Source organism: Cannabis sativa, chromosome 4 (genome assembly GCF_029168945.1).
Source record: "Cannabis sativa cultivar Pink pepper isolate KNU-18-1 chromosome 4, ASM2916894v1, whole genome shotgun sequence".
Lineage (NCBI taxonomy): Eukaryota > Viridiplantae > Streptophyta > Magnoliopsida > Rosales > Cannabaceae > Cannabis > Cannabis sativa.
Window position 1 is genome coordinate 75672261 of NC_083604.1, and position 25456 is coordinate 75697716.

General features: G+C 32.5%; 3 protein-coding genes, 1 long non-coding RNA gene and 5 other non-coding genes across 9 annotated transcripts; all 9 read left to right on the forward strand.

Moving 5' to 3' along the window:
- Positions 1-1605: 1605 nt before the first annotated feature.
- LOC115712894 (uncharacterized) lies at positions 1606-4702 on the forward strand. Its single transcript, XM_030641310.2, has 6 exons — positions 1606-2013; positions 2909-3168; positions 3324-3536; positions 3676-3766; positions 3935-4154; positions 4236-4702. The coding sequence occupies exons 1-6, from the start codon at positions 1703-1705 to the stop codon at positions 4548-4550; spliced, it is 1410 nt and encodes a 469-aa protein (XP_030497170.1). The 5' UTR covers positions 1606-1702; the 3' UTR covers positions 4551-4702.
- A 4255-nt stretch (positions 4703-8957) lies between these two features.
- On the forward strand, positions 8958-12234 carry LOC115712791 (BTB/POZ domain-containing protein At5g66560). Its single transcript, XM_030641153.2, has 4 exons — positions 8958-9705; positions 9787-9856; positions 9936-11294; positions 11403-12234. Exons 1-4 carry the CDS (start codon positions 9662-9664, stop codon positions 12054-12056), a joined length of 2127 nt encoding a protein of 708 aa, XP_030497013.2. The 5' UTR covers positions 8958-9661; the 3' UTR covers positions 12057-12234.
- A 5370-nt stretch (positions 12235-17604) lies between these two features.
- LOC115715090 (cold-regulated 413 plasma membrane protein 2) lies at positions 17605-19560 on the forward strand. The gene is made up of 4 exons (XM_030643889.2): positions 17605-18052; positions 18605-18712; positions 18819-18889; positions 19145-19560. The coding sequence occupies exons 1-4, from the start codon at positions 17880-17882 to the stop codon at positions 19396-19398; spliced, it is 606 nt and encodes a 201-aa protein (XP_030499749.1). The 5' UTR covers positions 17605-17879; the 3' UTR covers positions 19399-19560.
- Positions 19561-20088: 528 nt separating this feature from the next.
- On the forward strand, positions 20089-22063 carry LOC115714861 (uncharacterized). Its single transcript, XR_004011137.2, has 2 exons — positions 20089-20998; positions 21283-22063. It is a non-coding gene; the product is annotated as an uncharacterized LOC115714861 (long non-coding RNA).
- On the forward strand, positions 21082-21163 carry LOC115715490 (small nucleolar RNA SNOR75). The gene has a single exon (XR_004011359.1). It is a non-coding gene; the product is annotated as a small nucleolar RNA SNOR75 (small nucleolar RNA).
- LOC115715489 (small nucleolar RNA SNOR75) lies at positions 21261-21344 on the forward strand. Its single transcript, XR_004011358.1, has one exon. It is a non-coding gene; the product is annotated as a small nucleolar RNA SNOR75 (small nucleolar RNA).
- LOC115715488 (small nucleolar RNA SNOR75) lies at positions 21416-21499 on the forward strand. The gene has a single exon (XR_004011357.1). It is a non-coding gene; the product is annotated as a small nucleolar RNA SNOR75 (small nucleolar RNA).
- LOC115715459 (small nucleolar RNA Z105) lies at positions 21577-21640 on the forward strand. The gene has a single exon (XR_004011329.1). It is a non-coding gene; the product is annotated as a small nucleolar RNA Z105 (small nucleolar RNA).
- Positions 21962-22086, forward strand: LOC115715475 (small nucleolar RNA snoR126). Its single transcript, XR_004011344.1, has one exon. It is a non-coding gene; the product is annotated as a small nucleolar RNA snoR126 (small nucleolar RNA).
- Positions 22087-25456: the final 3370 nt, after the last annotated feature.

The following is a 25456-nucleotide window of genomic DNA, read 5'->3' on the forward strand; positions in this document are numbered from 1 at the left end:
AATTATTTCAGATGCTAAAACACATAGGGGTGCATCAATATATCCATTTTAAGGGGGTGCATTGTAGAATTTTCCAAAAATTTAAATCTAATAATATTAATAGTTTTTGAAAAAATTTTAACGACTTAAAAATTTTAAAAAAACATAATTTAATACATGTCAATGTTCAAAAGATAAAAATATTAATTAATTTTTTTTTTTTAATTATGAACATATCAATTCCAATAAAGTGTAATCCATCAAAACAAAATTTTTAATCTACAAAAATTTGATAGCAAACTTAAGAATCAAACTTCTCAAAAAAAAAAAAAACCTTAAAAATCAAGTATTAAAACTCATAAATATTTAATGCTTAGACAAAACAAAATTCAATGCTATACAATTAGATGCTTCAAAGTGAAAATACTGAAAATATTGATGAAGTGAAAATATATTAAAGCTATCATGACATGAGTCTACAAATCTTGATAAAATAATAGTAACGGCCCCAAGCAAAACTTTCCTTCAATTCCAACATTAACCAGCATCATCCTCCAAATTATTGCTTCCTAGTTAAAATTTGTTTGAATAATTGATAAACAACTCACAAAACACACCAAGAAAAAGAGAATTGGAATAAAGATTAAACATTTTTAAGAAATGAATACAATTGTAAAGAGTAAAATTTTAATATGCTAATTGAAAGGAAGAAAACTTATCTTATATAATGTTTAGTTCACATGAATAGAGGGGGCCATTTAATTGTTTGGTTTCTTTAGATTATGTTTGGTCATGGAGTTGAGGAAGGATGGAGAGTATTTTAGTAATCTTTTCAAGTTGTTTGAGAAGAAAGAGATACATTAGTATATTTATAAAATTATTTTTTTGATAATTTTTTATGGTGATGTATATGTAATTTTTAAAATAAATTAGATATAAGAGTCTAACACTATTTAATTATTAAAGTAGAAATAATGCATAAATTTTGAACTTCGAACCCGATTTGTGTTAAAATACTTGATTGTGACCATATCGCGCTGATTTGTCGAAAATTACCTACAATAAGTCAAAACAAACATATTATATAATAATATACTCCATTAGCACAATATATAATAAAATTATAATTTTTTCTTTCTGGGGCCAAAATTAGAAAAATACCACTAACTCATATATGAGTCTTCAATGCGTAAAATTATTAATTTTATATAATTTAATGACATAATTACTCATTTATTCTTAATTAATTTAATTAGGGTCGTTAATCTATTTACTAATCTTGAAATAATACAACTACTGCCACCCAACTTCTTTACTAAAAAATATGTGTTAGAATTTCTTTTTTTAATTTTTTTTCATAGTAGTTATCGTTATAGTTACAATATTAATTCTGTAAATTTTTAAATAATTTACAATATTGAAAATAAAATCTCTAATATTCTAATCTATGTTAAAAAAAATTCAAACTTATTTTTGAAAATTCTAAATATGAAATTATAATTAGAGTGTAAGACGGACTAAAATTTTATTTTTCAGTTCTAAAAAAAGGAGTAAAATATAATTAGTAGAGTGAGACGAGGATATTTATGAAAGAAATGTAAATTACAAGGGTAGTTTATGTAATTTCACAACTTTATTATTTACCTTTTGTGCCCCAAAAGAGAGGGTTTTTCCTTACAAAAAAATAACAGAAGAAAGAAGAGAAGCAAAGAAGTGGGAAGCCATGGTTGAAGTTGAAGAAGCTCCAGTGTCTGAATCCTCTATAACGGAGGTAGATAATACTCCACCCATTAATGTCCTTAAAACTCAGCCTTCTAACGAGGCCACCATTGAATCTATCACTCAAGGAGGAGCCGAGTCTACTTGCAACAACGGTGCCGCCGCAGTTCACGACACTCCTGGCGTTAACTCCGGCGAAGGATCAAAGAATTCACTCCAGTTGGCCGATGAGTTTATGGAGAAGGGTTCCAACGCCCTCAAAGATTCTGATTACAGCGAGGCTGCCGAGTGCTTCAGCCGTGCCCTAGAAATCAGGTTCCATTTTTTTTTTCTTCTTAGTTATTAAAAATAGGAACATTTCACGTAATTTCATGAAGTTTGCTCATTTTATTTTATTAAGTATTTGAGCTGATTTTTTTTTTTTTCACCGATTTATGTATATGAGGTTTAGAAACTGTGTTTAGATCTTTATGTATTACATTTTCTATTGAGCAAATACATTATGAAAAATCAGGTTACATTTGTTTTTTCACATTTTTTCTGTTTAGTTATTTAAACATTATGAGCTGATGCTTGTTTCATATGTTGTAGTGGGTTTTTGTTTTTAAACCCAATTTGTGCTCAATCTCATCCTGTATGAAAAATGCTTAAGTGGGTTTTGTGTTTAAATTTGGTGACATATATATGACTTTATTTCTGCTTTCATATGAACTAATTTCTTTAGGAAACTATTTTTTTTACTGTTTGGTTATCTAGCAGTAATGGGTGCTGAGCTTTGATTTATCTCTGAGCTGATGATGCTTGTTTCATATGCTGCAGTGGATTTGTTTTTAAACCCAATCTGTGCTCAATCTTATCCTGCATGAAAAATGCTTCAGTGGGTTGTTGTGTTTAAATTTGGTGACATATATATGACTTTAATTTCTGCTTTCATATGACTTAATTTCCTTACGAAACTATTTATTTTACTGTTTGGTTATCTAAACATTTAAAAAATTGTTTCATATCTCATAGTAGGTTTGTTTTAAACCCAATCTGTTCTCAATCTCATCATGTATGAAAATGCTTCTGTGGGTTTTTGTGTTTAAATTTGGTGATATATATATGACTTAATTTCTTTAGGAAACTTTATATTTTACTTCCTGTCATATATCCCATCATTTTTTAGGACTTAGGAGTACTTGTTGGTGATAATTTTGCAAAAACTCAGGGTTGGACGCTTTGGTGAGCTTTCTCCTGAGTGTATCAAAACTTACTATAAATATGGATGTGCTTTGCTTTACAAAGCTCAAGAGGAGGCTGATCCCCTGGGTTCTGTACCCAAGAAAGGAGTTGAATCTCAACAAGAGTCTGCTAAAGATGAATCTGCTAAGAATGTCTCAAATGGGGAATCTTCAGTGGCTTCTGCTTCAAGTAATGGAGAAGATTCTGCGCCAGCAGATAATCAAGAAGGAGAAGCAGCTAAAGAAGGTGGGTGTATGCTTGATCGTTTGTTGTTGGTTACATCTGTTGATATTTTATCTTACAAACTCCCATTTCAGATGTTTTTGCACCTGCCTAAGGTTGCAATTATGCTTTAAATGTTCACATTTTCTTACTTTTTTCGTTGTTATCTTATGAGCCAGTTTCCAATGAAAATAATGAGGAGGGCGCTGATGGGGGCAGTGATGCCGAGGACCTGGCTGAAGCTGAAGCCGAAGCAGATGAAGATGAATCAGACCTTGATTTGGCCTGGAAGATGTTAGATGTTGCTAGAGCAATTGCTGAGAAACAGTCCGGTGACACGATGCTGAAAGTTGACATATTATCAACTTTGGCAGAAGTTGCACTTGAAAGAGGTGTGCCTTTATGCTTATTCATATTTTTTTCTTTTTAACTTAAATATTTGACTTGCTGAATACTTAATTAATTTTTTGGGTGATCTCTTCCAGAGCCTTTAATTGTTTTAAACATGAATTATTTGTGTTCTCTTTGTAGAGGACATTGAAACATCTCTTAGTGACTACCAGAAAGCACTATCCATGTTGGAACGCTTGGTTGAACCTGACAGCCGACATATAGCTGAATTGTATCCTTTCCATGATAGGACACTGTTACTCAAAATACTATGTTGTTTATAGGCCTTTGATCAGCTATTGCTGACATTCCATTCTAAGTCTATTTAGCTATATTCTATTAATGATGCTGTACACATGATTTCAATTTTCAACTTAAATCCCTAACTGGGGTAATTTAGAAATTTTCGGATATGTTTGTGTTTGGAGATTGGTTCTCAGCCTCAAGAAGCCATGCAATACTGCCAAAAGGCTATATCTGTTTGCCAGGCCCGGACACAGCGGCTGAAAAACCAAGCAAATAGTGTATCTGAATCAACATCCTCATCATCCACTTCTGATACAGACAAACAGGCAGAGATTGAAACACTAACCGGTCTTGCTGGTGATCTAGAAAAGAAGGTATAGCTCTAAATTGAATTAGAAAATAAATATTTCTTGTTGAAAGTTTTCAAATTAATCATTTAATGTTTTTTTTTGCAGCTCGAAGATTTGCAACAACTGGTATCAAACCCGAAATCGATTCTTTCTGAAATTCTAGGAATCGCAGCTGCCAATTCTAAAGCAGGCGAGAAGAATGCATCTTCATCTGTGCTGCCAGACTCTTCCACCATGAGCTTCTCTAAGAACAATGGGAATTTCGACTCTCCAACTATTTCTACTACTCAAGCTAGTGGGTCTTCTACTGGGGTCACACATCTTGGAGTGGTAGGAAGAGGAGTAAAGCGAATGGTGATCACAGCAGACCCGAACCCAACCAAGAAACCAGCATTAGATTCTGAAGAAGATAAAAAGTAATGACAGCTTCTCTTCAAGGTCTAGGATTCTATATTGTGTGCGAATGAAGAAACCTGAGTATAAATGTTCTGATTCTGTTAAATTTCTTTACTAACTTTTATGCGGTGGTACAACTTTTAACATTTCTAATATTGAGGTAATGGATTTACAAATGCATGCTTATATATATATATATATTTTATTTGTTTATTTACAGTTTATTTTTACCTGCTCTTAAGAAAACTGTAGGGGAGATTAATAGATTGATATGAGTGGGAATGATTCTTAGTAGAAAGAAGATTTGGTGTGAATATTATGAAATTTTAATATAGAATTATGCTGGTAGAGTTGTTCTATATTCGTTTCTTTTCTACTCTTGTTTTTTATTCTAGCGTGGGTATTTAAATAAATTGTAAAATAGGCTGTAAAGTAAAGCGTTCCTTGTTTAGCAAAGTTGGGTGTTAGTGTTACTTATTCTAAAACAGGTTGTTACAACATTAGATAATTTGCCTGGCTTTGTGGAATCATCGATCTTCACAAACAGCCCTTTAAATAAAAGCTAAGGAAAATAGCACTAATTCTTCTTCAAATAATTATTTAAAATCGTTCTTAGTGCTTTACATTTCTCATATATTAATATAATGACTTGGTTAGGCGTTGGAGTCTAGACGAGATGGTGCATAACGTGATTATTAATATTATATATTTTCTATATCAATTATTGTTCTTTATCATTTTCATGCATTTTACATAGAATTGGTGAACTTCAATAGGAAATATATATACAATATATGAGAAGTAATTGGATATTTTGATCAAGACATGTGGCGAAAGAGCATTGGATGAGGTGATGATTCTCACGAAGTGTATAAATACAAATAGAATGGAGTCTTGTCACTATAGCTCAATAAAATTATGTCACCAAATTTGGTGTGGAATTCTTGTGTCAATATTCAAACATGTAGTGACAAGGATACTTACAATTTACATACAAACAATCAATTGTACACGTTAAGATTTTTTTTTTCTTTTGCATTGTATGGTTAGCATTACTCTACCAAAAAGTAAAAAACCAAATCTCTTCTTTCTACGTTGGAATAGCTTACAAAGAATTGAAAGTGAGTATCATTTAATGAAGAAAACTCTTATTAAATTAAACATTTGTCTTCTTCATTTCATTAGGTTCCACTACAAGCCGACCATGACGTTTTATCTTTATTTATTTATTTTGCAAAAAGAAGCGTTATTCAAGAGGAAATATTTTATAAGAGTTGGTATTGGTAGTACTCGATTGGATCCAAACCAAATTAGTTACATTCTCAATTTATAAACAATGAACTTGAACTCAACTCCTAGTTCCTAGTTACTTTTTTCATTCTTTCTTTTATCTCCAAATAAACAATACATGACAAAAGGTTCACGTTGCTTTTAAATAAAGAATTTTCCTTTCTCTATTTTATTCTTGTTCCAGAAGATCCAATCAAGAAACTATAGCACAAGGGTTAAGACACAAATTCATGAAGTGTCATTTTCTGATAACAATTTCATGAAGTGAAAAACTAAGCTAATCGATTCCTTTGACAGACTCTAGGACAGTACAGTACTAGGTGTTAATAAACACAAAGATTAGACGATTATATCAATGTGGGAAATTGCTTTATAACTAAACCAAACCAAACCAAGCAGAGGTAATTCATAATAAGTCAATTGTAAGTAAAAAAAATGTGCTACAAAGTTGAATGCCAAAGGTGCAAAAAATACAGCTGGGGTGGGTGTGGTCAGCACCTTCCTTCTGTGTACAAACAAATTGAAAAGGGAAAACATTGTCAATGCAGGGCTTGGCCAGGAGTTGTTGTAGCCACTGATGGCTCACCTTCTACAAAGACATCTACTACCACCACTACTACTACTGCTACTACTACTTCCAAATGACCCCTCCATTTTGGTAATAAAAAATGAAAATTCACTCATGATATATGTGATTAATTAAGATGCAAATGCTAGTTGTTACATGTTCAATTCTTACTAACTATTCTTTATCTTGAGTTATACTTATGGAAGTAATGATTGGAATACATTTAAATTGTGCACACTATTTATCTTGAGTTATGCTAGTTTTTTCATGTGTTTTTCAATTAAATTTATGTATGTGAAATTATGTTTTTGGTTTAGAGTGAAAAAAAAAATGTAGCGTAGGAATGAAATAAAATTGAATGACATAAATTGGAATAAATCAAAGGAACTTGAATGAGTATAATCTATTTTGCTTTGCGAGCATTATTTTGTTGTAATAGATTATGTATTCTATTGACCAACTGATATATATTTTATTTATCTCTAAAAAAATGATATTACAAAGAAATCAGTTTATTATAAGGAAAACAAAATTTGCAATAAATATTTATTTTTATGATTGGAATGAAGTTTTATCCTAGAAGTAGAAAACTTCAAATCAAAGCATATATACAGTTCTTGAATTTTGGGAGGTTGTTTATTATTGAAGATAGATGATTGATGTTTGTTTGTGCAGGTAGGGGTGGCATCCCTTGGATGCTTGTTAAGAGTTGTTATCTTAAGACTGATGGTGGGACTGGAAGGGAAGACCTATCCATAAAATAATTAAGAGAGGGATGTTTTTAGTTGAATACTACTTTCATTATTAATTATGCCTTTAATCATGTCTAGAAGATTAGTCATATTTTAATAATGTAAATGCAGGCTTATGGTCAACACCCATTGACCAAACCAAACTTGTATTTGCCACTGTACGGATTCATTAATTGTTAATTAAAAGAATCAAATTCCTCTCTAAATATTGTGCTAGCTTGGTAAGGGCTCACTTAAGTCAGTCATGGGTTATTTTTGTACTTTTGGATGATTCCTTTTCAATTTGCTATGGTTTTTGTGCTCTCTTTCTTTTCAAACCCACTTGTAATATTATTTATAAAAGGGGCTATAGTTTTTGATGTTAAGAGCCAGAGAGGGAAAATTCGAAATTAGATGGAGTTGTGTTAAATGGAATCTGATAAAGTTTGATTTTGTGATTTGGGGAGCTCCCTAAGAGATTGCTAAACATGGGTTTTAACCAAATAAACAATGTAACCCACTCTACCATATTGTAGCCAATATGAAGTTCTGACTTTAAGAAATGTTTTGGATTCATACTGTTTGGCATTGGCATTTTGTTGTCTCAGCAGTTGTGCCAACGAAACCTGCCCATCCTTGCCTTTAATTTTATATAATGATAGAATATTTAGTATATACACTACTGTCTAATGATTAGTCACCAAACCAAATATGAATGGCAGTAAACTTTTCTTTTACGAAAAAGGGATTTGAGTTACAACTTACAACAATTAGTACCTTGCTAGAATGATTTCCCTTCTTCCAAATTCATCTCAAGTCAATATTTAATAGATCAGAAAATTCAGTTTCGAGGCAAAGTGGGGTTTGTTTGTTTTCTGTTAGCCGTTGTGTATGGCATTTACCAACAACACTGCTATACTAGTACTATATCTAACCAATATCTTTTTCCTTTTCAATATAATATAGTCTTATAATTTGATAACATATTGTATCCTTTAAAATTTTAGATTTGAACAGTTCAAAGTTCTCAAGTCTGAATTTGAATTTGTACGAAATGGTGTGTGTGCGTAACCTGCCATACTCTGTCAACCATTAAAACAGCCCATAAATAAATGCAAGTTAATAATGGGGCGAGGGTAGATAGATGCACGCATTAAAGTTGCATAGGAATTCCATACCTTTGTCACTACTGAATTTGAATGTGTGTGTGAAAAACATAACTCAAGAAATTCCTAAGCTCCTAATCCTATGGTAGATGAACATGAGCATTAATTTCCACACAGCTCTATAAGTATGAACCATGTTGGCCGAAGTAATGATAAACCTTCTAAGTTTAAAGACTACAAAATTGACATTTAAATAAATAAATAAATAAAAGACTACAAAATTGACTGGTTGGTCATGTGGGCCTGTGGCAAAAATTACCAATTCTTAATGCTTTAGGACCTACCCTAACCTATAGCTTTTTCTCCTCTAGACTTTCAGATGTTTCCTAAAGGTAATGGTATGCAATTATTTATAATCAAATCGTAATTATTAGTCTTAAATGTGTAAGATTCATCATATTCTTATTATTATGAACCTTAGTCTAATGTAATGCATTATGTGGGGGGTAGGGACTAGGACACATTTCCCCCCCAAATAAATGTACATTTATGTATTAAGCAGAGCCAAGAGTTTTGACTAAAGCAAATGATTTTTCTTTTCTTTTTGAAGGAGAAAATCAAACAATATTGAATAGTAGTAGAATTATGAAACGCAAATGCAATTATAAAATTCAATTATTTTAACTCTCAAAAAAGCAATGAGACCCCAGTTGGCATACAATGCGTTTTTGGTTAATAATGGGTGATATATGGATGATTGTGATGGTGGGTTTTAATAATATTTAAAAGCAAAAATTTAAAATTATTCTTTGAGTAACACACCCTCTTTATGATGATAGTCCCAATTTCCTTTCTTTGAGGCAAGAAGAGAAAAGAGGGAGAGAGAGAATGTGTGTGTCATTGCTGGAGTGGGTTAGATACTGAATCGGTTTCAAAAGGAAAAAAATGGAAAAATAATAAAAAGAAACATGATCATATGATCTCCTTTTTCGATATTTGTTCAAGCTCTATTTGTCTTCTCTCAAATATTTTGGATTCCTACCCTCTCTTTCAAAACCCTTACACTTTCTTTCTTTCACCTAGTTTTCTTCTACTAAACCACAATAAAAACAATTTTCATGTACTGTCTTTGTTAATGTGATGTTGGAGTGAGAGAAGGGAAATTCATTCATTCATTCATTCTACCTACCTTACACTCACTCACACTCAAACAAGCCTCCATCCTAATATTCTTGGTTTTCCCTACTCTACTCTCCTATCTAAAATTTACATAAGACAGAGAAAGAAAAACAAAGAAAGAAACAGAGAGAGAGAGAGAAAGAGATAGAACACTCACCAGTCACCACTGGGTATTTCATGGATCTGGTTGTCTAGTTTTCTGAAAAGGGTTTTCTTCAGTAGTAGAAAGTCTAGAACTTGAAGAAGCTTATTCCCGAGAAAATGGCAGCACCTGAGAAACCGGGCACCACCAAAGGCCAAGCATGGTAACACCAAGACTCTTTGCACTTTCTTCTTCTCCTTCTGCTCTAAACCCACCCATAATCATATTTGGTTTTTTTTTACAGGTTTTGCACTACTGGGTTGCCAAGTGACGTTGTAGTTGAAGTCAATGAAATGACATTTCATCTCCACAAGGTTAGTTTCCTCCATTGAAACCATACTGCAATTTCTTAAAAAACGGTTGAACTAAGTGTTATCTTTTTTTATGGTTCAGTTTCCATTGATGTCGAAAAGTCGAAGGCTTCACGACCTGATTACCGAGCAAGAGAAGAATCCTATTGCTTTTTCTTCTACTAAAGACCAAACTTCTACCTCCGCCGCCGCCGCCGAACCAGGAGATGAGGACGAAGAAGAAGTCGGCGCCGGTGGTGTCGACGAAATCGAGGAAGTCCATTGCCACATAGTCCTCTCCGACTTCCCCGGCGGTTCGGAGACTTTTGAGTTAGCAGCGAAGTTCTCTTATGGCGTCAAGATTGACTTGACCGCTTTCAATGTTGCTCCTCTTCGCTGCGCCGGTGAATTTCTGGATATGACGGAGGAGTATTCTGAGGACAATCTCATTTCGAAGACAGAGAGGTTCTTCTCCCAATCCGTGCTCAAAAGTTTGAAGGACTCCATTAAAGCTCTGAAATCATGTGAGAGGTTAATGCCTATGGCGGAGAATTTAGGGATTTCACAGAGGTGCATTAACTCAATCGCTTCTAGAGCTTCCTCCGCTGATCCTACTCTGTTCGGTTGGCCGGTAAATGACGGAGTTGGTGCCACTAACGGCGGCCGAGATTCTTCGAACCAGAATTTGTGGAATGGGATTGAGACCAATAGGAGGAGAAAAGGACTCGCTAGAGCAACCAATGCAGATTCATGGTTGGAAGAGCTTGCTATATTGAGTTTACCATTCTTCAAACGCTTAATCTCTGCCATGAAAGATCGAGATCTAAGCCCTGACATGATCGAGAGCTGTTTGATTCATTACGCCAAAAAATGTATTCCTGGAATTTCGCGTACGAATCGGAAGCCATCATCGTCCACGTCATCGTCTTCTTTGATAGTTTCAGAGAACGAACAGAAAGAGCTTTTGGAGACCGTAATTTCGAATCTGCCATTAGAGAAGAGCTCTAGCAGATCTTCCACCGCCACTAGGTTTTTGTTCGGCTTGCTAAGAACGGCAAATATATTAAACATTTCAGAAACTAGTAAATCGACATTGGAGAAGAAGCTCGGTTCGCAACTGGAGCAAGCCACTCTCGACGATCTTCTAATCCCAAGCTACTCTTATCTGAACGAGACTCTTTACGACGTTGATTGCGTCGAGAGAATATTAAATCACTTCTTGGAAGGATTACAACACAGAAATACAGATAGAATTGAAGATGAAGACGAAGCTGATGAATGTGACGACATCAGATCACCAGCGTTAATGCTCGTCGGAAAATTAATTGACGGTTATTTATCGGAAATCGCCTCAGATGCGAATTTGAAACCTGAAAGGTTTTTCAATCTAGCTATGTCTCTACCAGATCAGGCCAGACTTTTCCATGACGGTCTATACAGAGCCGTAGATGTTTATCTCAAGGTATATATACATATATATACGTATATACATACAAGTATGTATAGTCATTCAAAGCTATGCAAATTTTGCTCGAATTCTGATTTATTATTATGATTTTATTTTCGTTAGTCTCATCCATCGACATCGGATTCCGATCGCGAAAGGATCAGCTCAGTTTTAGATTGCCAGAAACTCACATTGGAAGCGTGCACGCACGCGGCTCAGAACGAACGACTACCACTTCGCGCGGTGGTTCAGGTTCTGTTCTTCGAACAGCTCCAGCTCCGCCACGCAATCGCAGAGAATCTAATCGCCGTGGAAGCCGCACAAACCGACGCCGGAAGGCCATCTGTTCTACGAAGAGAACAAGAAGAGGCTGAAGAAGTAGACGAAGACAACGAAAACGAAGTCGTCGAAGAAGATCATCAGCTACCGCGAGCGGTGGCTCACGACGGAGGAGGAGTAGTGACCAACACGTGGAGAGCGGCGGTGAGAGAGAATCAGGTGCTTCGATTGGACATGGATAGCATGAGGACGCGAGTGCACCAACTGGAAAGAGAGTGTTCGACGATGAGAAAAGTGATCGAGAAGATCGATAAGACCGGGCCGGTCGGAGAAGAAGGCGGCGGTAACGGTGGTTCGTTGGTGAAAGGGTGGAGAGGATCGTTGACGAGAAGATTTGGGTGTAAGTTCAAGACTCAGGTGTGCGATTCTCATGAACCTTCGGTTGTGGATGTTCGTAAAGGAAACGGAGGAAGACGACTCCACCATCATCAATCGTAGGCCCTACCTCACACGATCATAATCTACTCGCCTTGGGTCCCATTTATGTCACACTTTTATATTATAAAGTTCAAAATTTATAAAGCAGAGCTGTAATCCATAATTTCTTCTTTCTCATGCTGATGATGATTCACTGTTCCCTACGTCTAAATTGGAAATGAAAAAAAATTCAACCAAATAGTTTCACTACTACTACATGATTCATCCATATCCATATATCACTAATTTATGAACTCTTCTATTATCTACTAAGTGTTTTGCGTCTTGGCTATATTGGATGTTTCTATAGTCATAATTCTAAGCATGTTGTTCAAGAAGTGGGTATGTTTTGTTGGGCAATTTGGAGAATCCGAAATGATAAGAATCCGGTTGTTAATGAAGGTTTCGTGTTAACGAACTCTACTTTTGATCAATGGATTAATGCTAGTTATGTTTTGATCAATGGATTTATTCTCTAACTAAGGTTCTTATGGGGCTGGTATGGTTGCACGAGATGTTTCTGGCCAGCTTATTGAAGCTCGACAAATCTCTAAACAGGGTGGTTGAACCAGTAGTAGCAAAGGTGGATTAAAGAGAAAGGTGGTGCTAGAGACGGATTTCCTCGCTTCGATATTGGCCTTACGAAGCAAGACTCGTATGTTTTTCTCCATATGGATTGATCATTGCTGATTGTAACAGGTTTTTATCTTTGTTAAAGAATGTGATTGTTATCTTTGTTAAGTAATTAGCAAATAAGGTTGCTCGTGCAATTGCTTGCAATTCTTATTTATATGTTGTGGAATAGTGCTTTGTTCCTTGATTCTAGAAGTTCTCGTATACGCTCTCAAAAGCACTTATACTTAAGTTGACATGGAGATCTCGCTCATAACACAGTTTGTTAAGTCCTAACTAACTTAACAACTTAACTGCAGCCACCGACTTTAAAATCTTGATTCTAAGCTTATAAATACCATTAATACTTATTATTTCAGACACGACGATCACATTGAGTCGAGAGAGAGAGAACATTGAAAGTTTGAAAGGAAGAAAGAGAAAAGTACATAGAAAAGAGAGAGATTGGGGTTGGGTTCTGTATGAATAATCTTCTGTAGATAAAAAAGATTCTTAGGTAAGAGTGTGAGAGTTGAAACGCTTTGAGAGAATCATCAAAAAATCTTCTCGAATGTATTGTACTTATTCTTACTCAATCAATAAAGGAGATTTGGTGCTGATTTTATCATTTTTTGCTTTGTTTCCATTTCTAGTTTTGAATATTGTTCATCCCTGTTTTTCTCCTCTAATTGTTTGATTGTTTAAAGTTTGGTTAATTTGATTTCGCACCACTAGTAGTAATTTTTCCACAAATCAGAGCTTGGTAATCGATCAAGAACGCAAAATCAAGATTCTTTCCACTGTAATTCTTGAAGAAACTTTAAATGTCATCAATGGAGAGATTCGAATTGGAAAAATTCGATTGACCATAAGGTATCCAATAAGAAACTTTTGGCCGAGAAGAAACCAGAGAAAAAGCATGAATGAAGGAGATGGCCTATTACACGATCAATTTAGAGCAAATTGGGAGCAAGTTGGAAGAATTATACTTAAAACCATCAATTGCTAGCAAAATCAATTTACTAGAAAGGTTATATGGTTTTTCTTTGAATAAAAACATATTTATAACTTCTCCAAAAAAAAATTAAATCAAAAAAAAAAAAAAAAACTTGTTTAACTTTTATTTAAAAATTCTTAGAGGACTCTCAACAATTTCTCTACTCTATCATTTAAAATAAATCACATAAAACTTTTTTTATTTATAACACACTTTTACGACTTCTCTATTTTTTCTCTCTATTATTTAAATAATTTATTTTTTTAATATCTTTATATATTAAAAGTGCCTATCTTACCCACCTATCTCTCTAACAACCATTTTTGAAATTTTTTTACACGGCTAAATTCAAATTTCAAAAAATAAACCCAATAATTAAACCCAAAAAATTAAATAATATTTACGATTAACTTACATATATTATAACCTTATTATTATTAATTTTGTAATATTTGTTTTTCCAGGTCAAAGATATTCTTGCTGCTATTATTTTAAGAACGGGAACAAATGCAACATATATTATAACCTTATTATTATCGTTTCCAATATGTTTTTACTGGACATAAAAGTTGAATTTAAATTTATTATTTAAATCTCTCTAAATTAAATATTATTTATTTTTGATTCATTTATTTCCTTTCGAACTCATAATATAATACTTAATATAAAACATAGTATACGTGCGATGCACGTAACAATATACTAGTATATACAATACATACTAATAAAATTAGAATAAAATATAATTTTTTTTACGTGAGAATAAAATATAATTTAAATACTATTAAAATATTTTTAGAGAAAAAATAGTACTTGAGTTATTGGGAGTGCCTTAAGTCATCTCTAATAGTAAAACTTAAATTTTGTGTTAAATCAACACCAAAAAATTACTATTTAAGCATTAATTTTTTTTTTTCAATTCTAATCTTTTTTTTTTTGAAAAATGCGTTTATAAATAAAATTGAAGTTAGACCTTATGGTCATTACAAAAAATTTTGTAAAACTTAAATTTTGTGTTAAATCAACACCAAAAAATTACTATTTAAGCATTAATTTTTTTTTTTTCAATTCTAATCTTTTTGTTTTTTGAAAAATGCGTTTATAAATAAAATTGAAGTTAGACCTTATGGTCATTACAAAAGATATTAACAGGTATAGTAGATATCTCTAATCACAATACCAAAAATTACACCAGATTTTATATTTTATATTATTCTATTATTTTTTTAATATAATAAAAATATTTTGATACTAAATATATATAATTTTTTTTTCGTATTAAGTATTATCTAATTGTTAAAAACTTAAAAAAAAAATAGTATGGTTTACAATGCTTACTAAATTTGGTGAGACACTATAGATAAATTTATTTATTAAAACTAAAAGCTAAGAAATCAATAGGATCCTAAATCGGATATGGTATTATCATCATTATTATCGTAAAAAAATTAAAAGCACGTTGTGCTGCAAAATATTTTTCTAAGGTTTTAATTAAGTCAACTAATTTGGTGTGGTCATTATCATTATATATTTTAAGTACCAATCAAACAAAAAAAAATATCGCTTAAATTGGTCCAATTAATCATGATATTTCATTTTTACTTTGTTTCTACTAATGATATGATTTTATTTTGTGTTGATAGTACAAACACTTCTTTTGAGTTGATTGGGATAGCTCAAAAGAAGAAAGAATGTTATAAAATTATGTATACAATAATTTTCATAATGAAAAAAGAAAAAAATAGAAGGGCTTCTTTTAGACTTTGGACCCATCTTTGAATGATTATTTGTAAGTAAACACATGCAAAATGCAATGACTTTTTTCTTCATCTTCTTCTTCTTTTACTTCATCAACTCAAAGTTAAAATGATGACATTAGAAGGTGCACTATTTGCAGTGGTATGATTGCATTTGCAATTGTTACTGTTTTTCTATAATTTGTCTTAGTTTGAGTTGAATTTTGTAATAACAAGCACATGTTAAAAAATTATATTTTATTTTTCACTTGTGATCATCATTAACCCTTTATGTCTAAGGAAAATATGTTCTTCTTTGGGAAGATTCAAAGTCATATGAAGGGAGTTGGCCCTACCCTCCAAATTCTACTTTACTCATCATCATACCTAATACACATCAAATGTTTTTCTTTCTTCCTTTACTTTTGTCCCAACATGCTCTAAATTTGTGTAAAAAACATACCCAAATTTTTCAATGAAACTATTATGATAAAATAAAATCATATGTATGTTTTTTCAAATTCTCAATTAAGTTTTATTAACATAGATTTGGTATGAGTTTTTGAATAAGAAAACATGCATCTCAATATATTTTTAGGCAGTCGATTTTGTGTCCCGAAAAGTAAAACACGAAATGTATTGCGTTGTACGACAGGTGAGTCCCAGGGTACGTAATAATGTGTGTGAATTTATTTATGGGTCCCAGGGTACGTAATAATGGGTCTCAGGGTACATTACCATTTTTTAACCTTAATTACCCCTAGATCAACTCCAACCCTCAAATCAAATAATTACCCCATCTAACGGTTGCCGTACATCACAGAATACATCCCTCTAAAGTACACTAACGGAACAAAATCGTGTCCTTATATTTTTATTACTAAAAGTAAAGAAGAGAATGGTCAAATTTGGTGAAATAAGATAAGAATGTGCTCCAAAATCTGCAGAGTTCATTATAATCATTGCTTGTAATGTTCAAAGCTGAAATAAAAGATAATATTAATAGTGGTGTCCTTCTCATGAAAGGTAGTGAATAGTAGTTGGTGTTTGGTTGCTAATTTGCTACAGATATGAGCAACCAAATTAAAGGTGAATAATCTATGGTCATTTTGGGGTTATGCATTTGAGTAACCATATTCTATATTTAGTGAAGTACAATTGTAGCTTTTGAGTGCTCACGCCAACTAAGAATAATCAATCATTAAAAGTGTAGTATAATAGGTCATGACAATGCAAAGCAAATAATCATTCAAGAGTGTTTACAGGGAGTTTTAGAGAAATACTAAAAGGATTTAGTAACACCATCATGCAGCTGCACTAGATATGAACATAGCACAACAAAAAAATCACATGAAAATAACATCAAAACAACATAAAAAATATAAATAATAAAAATCAATAATAAAATAATAAGAATACAATATAAAAATACATTAAAAACACTGTATTTTAAGTAAATAAAATTTAAAAACCGTAAAAATTAATCATAATTTTGTATTTTTTTTTCTTTTTTTGTTATTTTTGTGTGATTTTTTTTTTAATTATCTCTAAAATAAAGGAAAACTTACAAAAATATTAGAATTTGGGTTAACTTTTACAAAAATATTGTCACATAGAATTTTTTTCAAAAATACTGTATTTTTATAAAACAACAATAGAACACAAAACAGAAAAACTAAAAATAACAATGGAACAACTAAAAAAGAACCGTCTAATAACAGTATAAAGTTTACACAATTTTTTTGGGAAACTTACAAAAATACTGGAATTTGGATTAACTTTTACAAAAATACTGTCACACGGAATTTTTTTAAAAAATACTGTGTTTTTATAAAACACCAGTAAAACACAAAGTAGAACAGCTCAAAACAACAGTAGAACACCAGTAAAACACCAGTAAAACACTAGTGAAAACTTAACACATATACTGCAGTATGAAACTTATAAAAAAACACAGTAAAAAAATAAAAAATATCATCTGACAGTATTTTTGTAAAAAAATAACAAAAATTAGTATAACATGTAAATTTCCCTATATTTAAAAAAAATTGTGCCTCCGTGTAATTATCCCAAAATAAACTTCACTTACTAAACAGCCCAAGAAATTAAAAGTTGATTAATATAATTGGGCCTTAGAGCCCATATTATTACATCCAAAAAAGACATTCTCTGATTGGACCACGTGTGCAACTCTCACACCCACACGTGGACAAAAAGTTTGCTTACACCGAGCAAAGTCCCCAATTGGCGCGGCCAGGTGGCGTAATTCCAACAGTCAAAGCCAGCTCAATACAGTTTGGATTGGGATCCGAAACGAGAGCTTCGCTCACGTTCTCGGGTTGACTCACTGAGTTCCAACACAACATAACTCGACCTAGATATATATTATTTCTTTCCTTCCCAACGAAAAATTTAGAACCAATCAAACAATTATATCTGATTTCTCTCCTTTTTCCTGTTGTTTCTTGCTGAATTCAGTATTCAGATCTGAAAATCGCAATGGGTAGGGATCATTTGGCTATGAAGACTGATCAAGTAACCGCTGAATTGATCGATTCTGATATCAACGATCTAAAGATTGCAGCCAAAAAGCTTTTTAATCATGCTACTAAGCTCGGTGGGTTGGGATTTGGCACTTCGTTTCTCAAATGGGTCGCTTCGTTTGCTGCCATGTAAGTACCTTTATCTTTGGTCTAGTTGTCATTTTTTTCAAAATTGATACTGATTTGATTTTAGTAATACCCATTTTTTGTTATGTGTGTTTGATAATTGAGTATATATGTTTCTTCAATTTTTGAGGTAGAAAAAAAGTGCACTGTTTTCAGTGTGCCCTTAAATGGGAAAGTGACAATTCTAAAGTTCCTGTTTTTCATGATATTTGGTTGATTGGGTTATCCATTATTAAAAATTAAAGATTTTGTTGACTTTTCAATGGTAAAGTGGTTAAAAGCTATTTTTTTTATCTGCAACTTTGGATTGATGTTATCTGATTCCGTTGTTAAACTAGTTTGTAGCAATTGTTTAACTAAACAATAACCCTTTTAAGATTGTGATTAGTGAAAGCCAATTGTTCCTCTTTTCATGTCATTTGACATATTTTTGGTTTCATTGTCTTTCTTGTTTACATTGCATTGAGTTACAAAGGCTTTTCTTTATTACATACTCAAACCATGATTGTAGTCTCTTCACATGATCATAATAACTATTTTCCATTTTAACTGCAGATACTTGTTGATTTTGGATCGAACAAATTGGAAGACAAATATGTTGACCTCACTTTTAATCCCCTACATCTTCTTCAGTTTTCCCTCAGTACTGTTCCATTTTCTGAGGTATGACAAATAATCTCTTTTCTTTCCCTTGTGTAATTTTCTAAGTATACATTTTGATTGTACAACAATCTTTAACTAATGATTAAGTTACTTCATTTTTATGCAGTGGAGAGTTTGGAAAATGGGTTGCTTTTATTACAGTTGTGCTAAGACTTTTTTTCCCCAGACACTTCCCTGGTATATATATCCGTTTAGTTCAAACTTTATATTCATCTTCAGGCTTTTATGTGTCTATACAGCCCCACCTAAAAAGGGTTTAAAATTTCAGAAAGAAAAGAAGAAAAAAAAAGTGATCTTTTTCAAATGCAAAAAGTTTCAATGCTCTAGAATAATACCACACCATTTACATAATTAGAAATATGTCATATTTCTTTCTCAAAAGGGTTACTAATTCCATAACAGAAACTCATAGACATATTTGGTTACTTGCAGATTGGTTGGAGTTGCCAGGTTCATTGATTCTTCTTCTGGTTGTGGCTCCAAATTTCTTTTCACACACTCTAAGGGACAGTTGGGTTGGTGTTCTGATATGCCTCATCATCGGCTGTTATCTGCTTCAGCAGCACATCAGGGCCTCAGGCGGATTCCGAAACTCCTTCACTCAAACTCATGGGATATCCAACACTATGGGCATTATTTTGCTCTTGGTCTTCCCTATTTGGTCTCTGGTTCTCCACATTCTCTAGGATATAATGCATTTGATGTTTTAGGCTGCTTCAGCAAATTTCTCAATGTTTGCAGTATTATTGTTCTATGTGCTTTTATTCGTATCCAAATCTATTTGTGGATTCTGCAATTTGGTGGGTGTAGAATGATCATATTTATAAACAATCTACCGTTTACTCAAATATGTTCTAACTGAAAAAAGTAGAAAATTACATAATACGCCCTAACATTTAACAAGAAACAATTACAAAAATCTAATATTTACAGCAAATGCTTACAAATTCCTAAAGTTATTTTAGAGAAAAAAAAGGAGTTATTATGATCTTGATACTTCATATTTATATTTTTCTTATTTTTATTTAAATGAGACATTTTTAGATTGACCAAACAAATGACAAATAATGTGGATCACAATCATGTATTTAGTTATTTTTGGACATATTTTTTTGAAATATAATGATAATTTTTTTAAAAAAAATTGACACAATGTCCAATAGATATTGAGATATTAAAATTATATTATTATTTAGTTATTTTTCTGTTGTATTAATTATATATTACTTATTATATTATATCTCTCAATAAATTGTATCTATTATTAATTGTCACTATTATTTCAAAAAAATTATTATCTATTATTAATGTAATTATTATTTTAATTTTTAAAAAATAAATTATTATTTTAACTGTTACTAACTCAAATAGAAAAAAAGAGTTAAAAGTATAACGTTATAACAACAAATTTCATTGAAAAAAAAAATAATATACTAATACAAAATAATAAATCAAGTTATTAAAACTAGGTATAAGAAAATAATTTCGTAATATAAAAATATGCTAAGGAGTTGATATTACTTTGTATATTGTAACGAGATCGATGTCTTGCCCTTTTTCTGTTGCTTTGTAGTTATATTTTTATTGTTTTATAGTTGTTTTCGTATAGTTAAAGTGTTATATAATTATTTTTTAACTGTCTTAGATTTTTATTTTTATTTTATTGAAACAATATTTTTATAATTTTAAAGCTTTTAAAAACTTTATAACAAAAAAAATAAAGGTATTTTTATAAGTACCCCTCATAATTACAAATAGAAGGCTGGGACAGTCAGGGAAAGAGGAAATTACATTCTATACCCGCTTTTTGTTTCGTATTTTATTTTTTACCTTCATTTTACTACTCTTTAATTTATACCCACTTTTATAAGTTATATTCCCATTATGTACATTAAGAAGTCTAATTTTGATTAGTTTTGTGAGGTTATATTTAGTACTTTGATTATAAAAGAGAGTATTTATCAATTAAAATTATTTTAGAGTTATATTTGATTAATGTGTAATAAAAAGAGGTAGTTTTCAACTTATCCCTCAGGGAATCTATGTTCATGACCAAATTATGGGCTTATGAAAGTTGGCCCATGTTTGATCCAAACATAGCTCAGGCCATGTTAAAGCCCATAGTCCGAGTCTGAGATTAGAGAAGAGAAAAGAGCAAAGAGTGAAACCCTAACCCTAATAAAAGCAGAGTCGAAGGCCATCTATAAAAAGAACCACCAGGCGAAGCTACCATTGTGGCTCTCTTCTCTTCTTCCGCCTTCTTTCATTTTGTGTCCTCTCTCTCAGGTGAGTTGGTCTTAGTGCTAATTTCATAGCTATATGTATGTATATGTTTGTATCTTTGTTAATATTGGATATGAAAGGGATTATCTCATTGATGATCAACCAAAGATGACGAGTCCGATCCATTCTTAAAATCGTGACGACAATCGAGGCATTTGTCTGAGAGGCAATCTCTTTCTCTTTCCCTTCTCATTTTTTATTTTCATTCAATCGTAAATGGTTTCTCTGCTTTAAATTTATATATTGCTGGGGATGAAAGGGCTTATCTCATTGATGATCAACCACAGATGACGAGTCCGATATCCATTCATAAAATCGTGACGACAATCGAGGCATTTGTCTGAGAGGAAATCTCTTATCTTTCTATTGTTTTTTGTTTTTGTTATACATGCTTATATATATTGGGGATGAAGGGGATTATCTCATTGATGATCAACACAGATGACGAGTCTGATATCCATTCTTAAAAATCATGAGGACAATCGAGGCATTTGTCTGAGAGGAAATCTCTTCTTCCTCAATATATCATTTTGTTTTCATTAAATTAGGGTTTATCTTTGCATAGTATATTAGAGAAATGTCAGGCATAATGATGAAATGTTTTTCTGATTACTTTGATGAACACAAACCTCCTACTCATTCTGAATGCCTGATCTTGTTTTAGATTTTTGTTTCAAAATTTATGTATTTTGGGTTTGATTTTGAATTTATTTGAATTAATGGTGGATAGAGAAGAAGAAAAGGAAAGTGTAGCAATGATGATAAAACAGATTCAACTGTACACTGAGAAGCATCAATGATTTTGTTTCAAGCACTTTTGAGCTGCTTCTCCTTTTCTCTCTATCTTATCCTAATTCTAGTTACATTTTTGGATTGAAGATTTATTTTGTTTTTGTTTCGTAAAATTTTTTTGTGTATAATTTGACATTGGCTGTTTTAATTTCTTGTAAATTTGAATTTTAGATATGGCGAGGATGACAAATTTCATTTCTCGATCCTGAAATTGTATATTTTGACAAATATACATAAACAAGTGGCAAAGTATACGTACTTTGCTCTTTGATGACAGTATTTGTGCGTGTCTGAGCCTGTAAAATTTGTTATAATCTCTAATCTTAAATTTGAGGTTCACATTTGTGTAAAATCTCAGTTTTGTTACTTCAAATTAACAAGACGTGGGTATGATCGATGACATCAAATAAGCAGGTTTTTAATACATTACAAACGTATTTTCTTGATGAACTATTAAGCAAACATATTAGAGTCCACCTCAACAGAAATGAAAACAACTCCTTTGCCACGCAGCACAATTGAAGTTTATATAAATTAATTTCACATTAATTGTAACAAAACTATCAGGAACACTAATTAACTCTAAAACCTTTGTGTTCTCCTTCCAAACTGATGTGTGAAAGCAGTGATGACAACACCGGGACATTGCTAAGTGTTACGTGCATGTTATGATGGCACGTTACAAGTTAAGTGATGCCCAAAAGTTGGCCAAGTGGTGGTCAAGTAGTGGTGCATGCTGGTGATATTAGTTTATATGCTATTTATTTGGGTCTACAAATAGAATTGTGTAATCGGTTTGGCAAAATTAGGTGATTTGGTTTACGATTTGACTCTATGTCTATAGAGCCAAAATTATGTATATTCTTGGTAAAAGGCTAAAAGCTCAGAATCCTTTTTAAGCACCTTGGTGTCAGCTATGGACTCATATGTCTCCATGAGTTAGAGTACTCATGAACATTATCTGGCTGACTTGATAGTGCGTCGAAGAATGCCGCTAGAGGTTTACTAGTACGTTTCTCTTAGCTTGCTGGTATGCTGCTTGCACGGGACGTGGTCTAGATCCTCCAAGAGACGTAGTGTGCCTTGGCCATTAGTCTCAACACGAGATGACACGGGTAGTCATTCGTGGGCAAGTTTGCATACGTGTATGGGACGGATGGACCATACGTGTATGCAACTAGCTTGGTGGCTTGTCTCGAGGGTCTGCCAACATGCGTGGAGGCATGGCGCCTTGAGGATTGGTCCATGGACGTTTGGGAGTCCTTGGGTAACGAGAGAGATTGTTCGAACAGTATCGAATTGAGCATGATAAAAGCGTTGGCATGTTGACTTAGTGTTGGCATCTTACCACACATGCTACCTTGGTCAGGAGTGACAAAGTGAGTGTCGGTGTTGGAATTTGTCTTACCATGGTGGGAACCCATGGACAGTGTGAGTATTTTGGTTAGAGAGTCTCGACGCATGGATGCACTCATGGATGCTTGCGGGCATGACTCGGCGAGAGTTGTTTGAGAGACGGAAGTGTGCACGAGGCACATGGTCGCGCGAAAAATGAGCCCATTGTTACTTGAATTGTTGGAAGGCTGACCTTGGCTTAGAGAAATGAAGGTGTCGCACGAGTGTTCCACTGCCTGAAAAGGTGAGCCCGTGACACTAAGCAATGAAAGTACTAATGACAGCCACTCACTCCATGGTTAGCTCCATTAATGGAAAAGCAATTATTTGTGAGACTTATGGGACCAAATTAAGGGAAGAAGCAAATTTAGAATTGTATCATTTACAACTTTAATGCCCCGTGGTCCTAAAACCACACCTGACTGCCCAAATAAAAGGAAGAATCAACAGTTGGCCCCAAAGATGCAAACCGACCAAAACGAATTTTTCAGTTTAAGCATTTGAATTAAACTAAGACAAAGCATTAAAATAATGGGTAAATATGAGATAGCGAATTAACTAATTTAGTTTATATTCTTATGGATAGAATCTAAATTATATGTAAAATTATTATATTTTTATGATACACATCATTTGCATATTAATCAAAGAAATAATCGCTACACTTCAACACTATAATTAAAAATTTAGCTACTTATTATGAATAGTTGAATAAAACTAATTAAAAATATGAAATAAAAAGAAGAAAAGAATTCGTAAATTAAAATTTAGCTACTTATTATGAATAGTTGAATAAAACTAATTAAAAATATGAAATAAAAAGAAGAAGAAAAGAATTTGTAGATAAACAATGGCGAATCTTCTCAGCTTCTAAATTCGTCTCTATAAGTGTCCAAATCAATAGCTCCAATTCTTTTTTCTAATTTGGGTTTAAAAACCTTAGGAATGCAACGTCGAGGCCTAGTGCATGTCGTGGCTTTCGCACCTTGCGTCGACATTGACTTCCCAATGTTGAGGCCCGCTTCTTTTCCTTCAAACTTGATCTTTTTGTCCATTTTTTCTACAAGAGTGCCATCGCATTGAATTTTCAACTTTGAGGGTTTGGACTCGATCGCACCAAATTTTTTAAATTATTTCACAATTCTTTTGACACACTTGTGACAACTTCAACTAAATCATTATTTTTTATTCAATTTTTATTCAACTTGTTTACCTTCATTTTTATTAACTAAACTTTAAAATATGACAAACTAAAGCTAACACAAACTAAAATTGAACTAAAACTAAATAAAATATTCAAAAATAACATAAACTAAATCCTAACACAAATGTTATCAAACCCCTAGGCTAGCTTCCATCTTAGGTTAAGAACCTTAAACATCCAAATGAATGTTATGAGCTATAATATTTAAAGGATGTGAAGGTACAAGAAACAAAATGAGGCAACAAGTTCATATACTCAATAAGCTCTTAGGCGTCAAGCCTACCCAATCCTCCGAATAACAAGTAAAAAAATCTTGTTTTCTTATTGAAAACACCATACAGCAACTTCCTACTCACTTGGCGCAAACCTGACTTTATAGGTTGGATGATCAGCTATCGATTAGGTCATTGCAGACTCTACTATTCTTTACTACTGTCAATGTTCAATTTAAAGTTTAATCAAATGTTATCTCTCTTTTTTGTCTAGTTGAGACTCTCTTTCACGTAGGTGGGTCTATAAGCCAAGCCTTTTGCTCTTGTGATCCTGAAGTGGACTGTGAAGCAGGGACGAACCTACTTTTATTAATGTGGTGGCTATAGCCCCCACTAACAAAAATAGAATCTTTTGAAAAATTAAATGCAATTTTTTTTAATTTGATAATTATAGATCAAAATAGTAGAAAAAACTCTCACAAAATTAAATAAATTTAGTAAGAATAATTATAATAAAAGTATAAATATTTTTTAATGATAAATAAATCCCTACAAAGTAAAAATTCTAGGTCTGTCACTGCTATGAACAACACTAAGAAAGACGTTGCAAGGTCTAAAGGACTTTATATCGTATTTCATTTCATAAAAATGACTTGATTTAACTTAAACTTTGAGCCAAAAAAAATTAACCTTTCAGAAGGACAATAGACTTTAACCCTTAAGCATGGAATTAATCAAGATTGAACCTATTTGAAAGTTAATTGTATCATAAACTGGATTCAGTATATGTGTAATGTTGTTGTAGAAGTTTCCAACCTCACATGCTTTATATTGAACTATGGAACCGAGCGAAGGTTA

Excerpts from the sequence above, each read along its gene's own strand:
- LOC115712894 (XM_030641310.2), top strand. The coding sequence starts at position 1,703 with ATGGTTGAAGTTGAAGAAGCTCCAGTGTCTGAATCCTCTATAACGGAG. Across the intron at positions 3,767-3,934 it reads AGCCGACATATAGCTGAATT|AAATTTTCGGATATGTTTGT; the intron begins GTATCCTTTCCA and ends GGGGTAATTTAG. Across the intron at positions 4,155-4,235 it reads CTGGTGATCTAGAAAAGAAG|CTCGAAGATTTGCAACAACT; the intron begins GTATAGCTCTAA and ends TTTTTTTTGCAG.
- LOC115712791 (XM_030641153.2), top strand. The coding sequence starts at position 9,662 with ATGGCAGCACCTGAGAAACCGGGCACCACCAAAGGCCAAGCATG. Across the intron at positions 9,857-9,935 it reads TGACATTTCATCTCCACAAG|TTTCCATTGATGTCGAAAAG; the intron begins GTTAGTTTCCTC and ends TTTATGGTTCAG. Across the intron at positions 11,295-11,402 it reads CCGTAGATGTTTATCTCAAG|TCTCATCCATCGACATCGGA; the intron begins GTATATATACAT and ends TATTTTCGTTAG.
- LOC115715090 (XM_030643889.2), top strand. The coding sequence starts at position 17,880 with ATGGGTAGGGATCATTTGGCTATGAAGACTGATCAAGTAACCGCTGAA. Across the intron at positions 18,053-18,604 it reads GTCGCTTCGTTTGCTGCCAT|ATACTTGTTGATTTTGGATC; the intron begins GTAAGTACCTTT and ends TTTTAACTGCAG. Across the intron at positions 18,713-18,818 it reads GTACTGTTCCATTTTCTGAG|TGGAGAGTTTGGAAAATGGG; the intron begins GTATGACAAATA and ends ATTTTTATGCAG.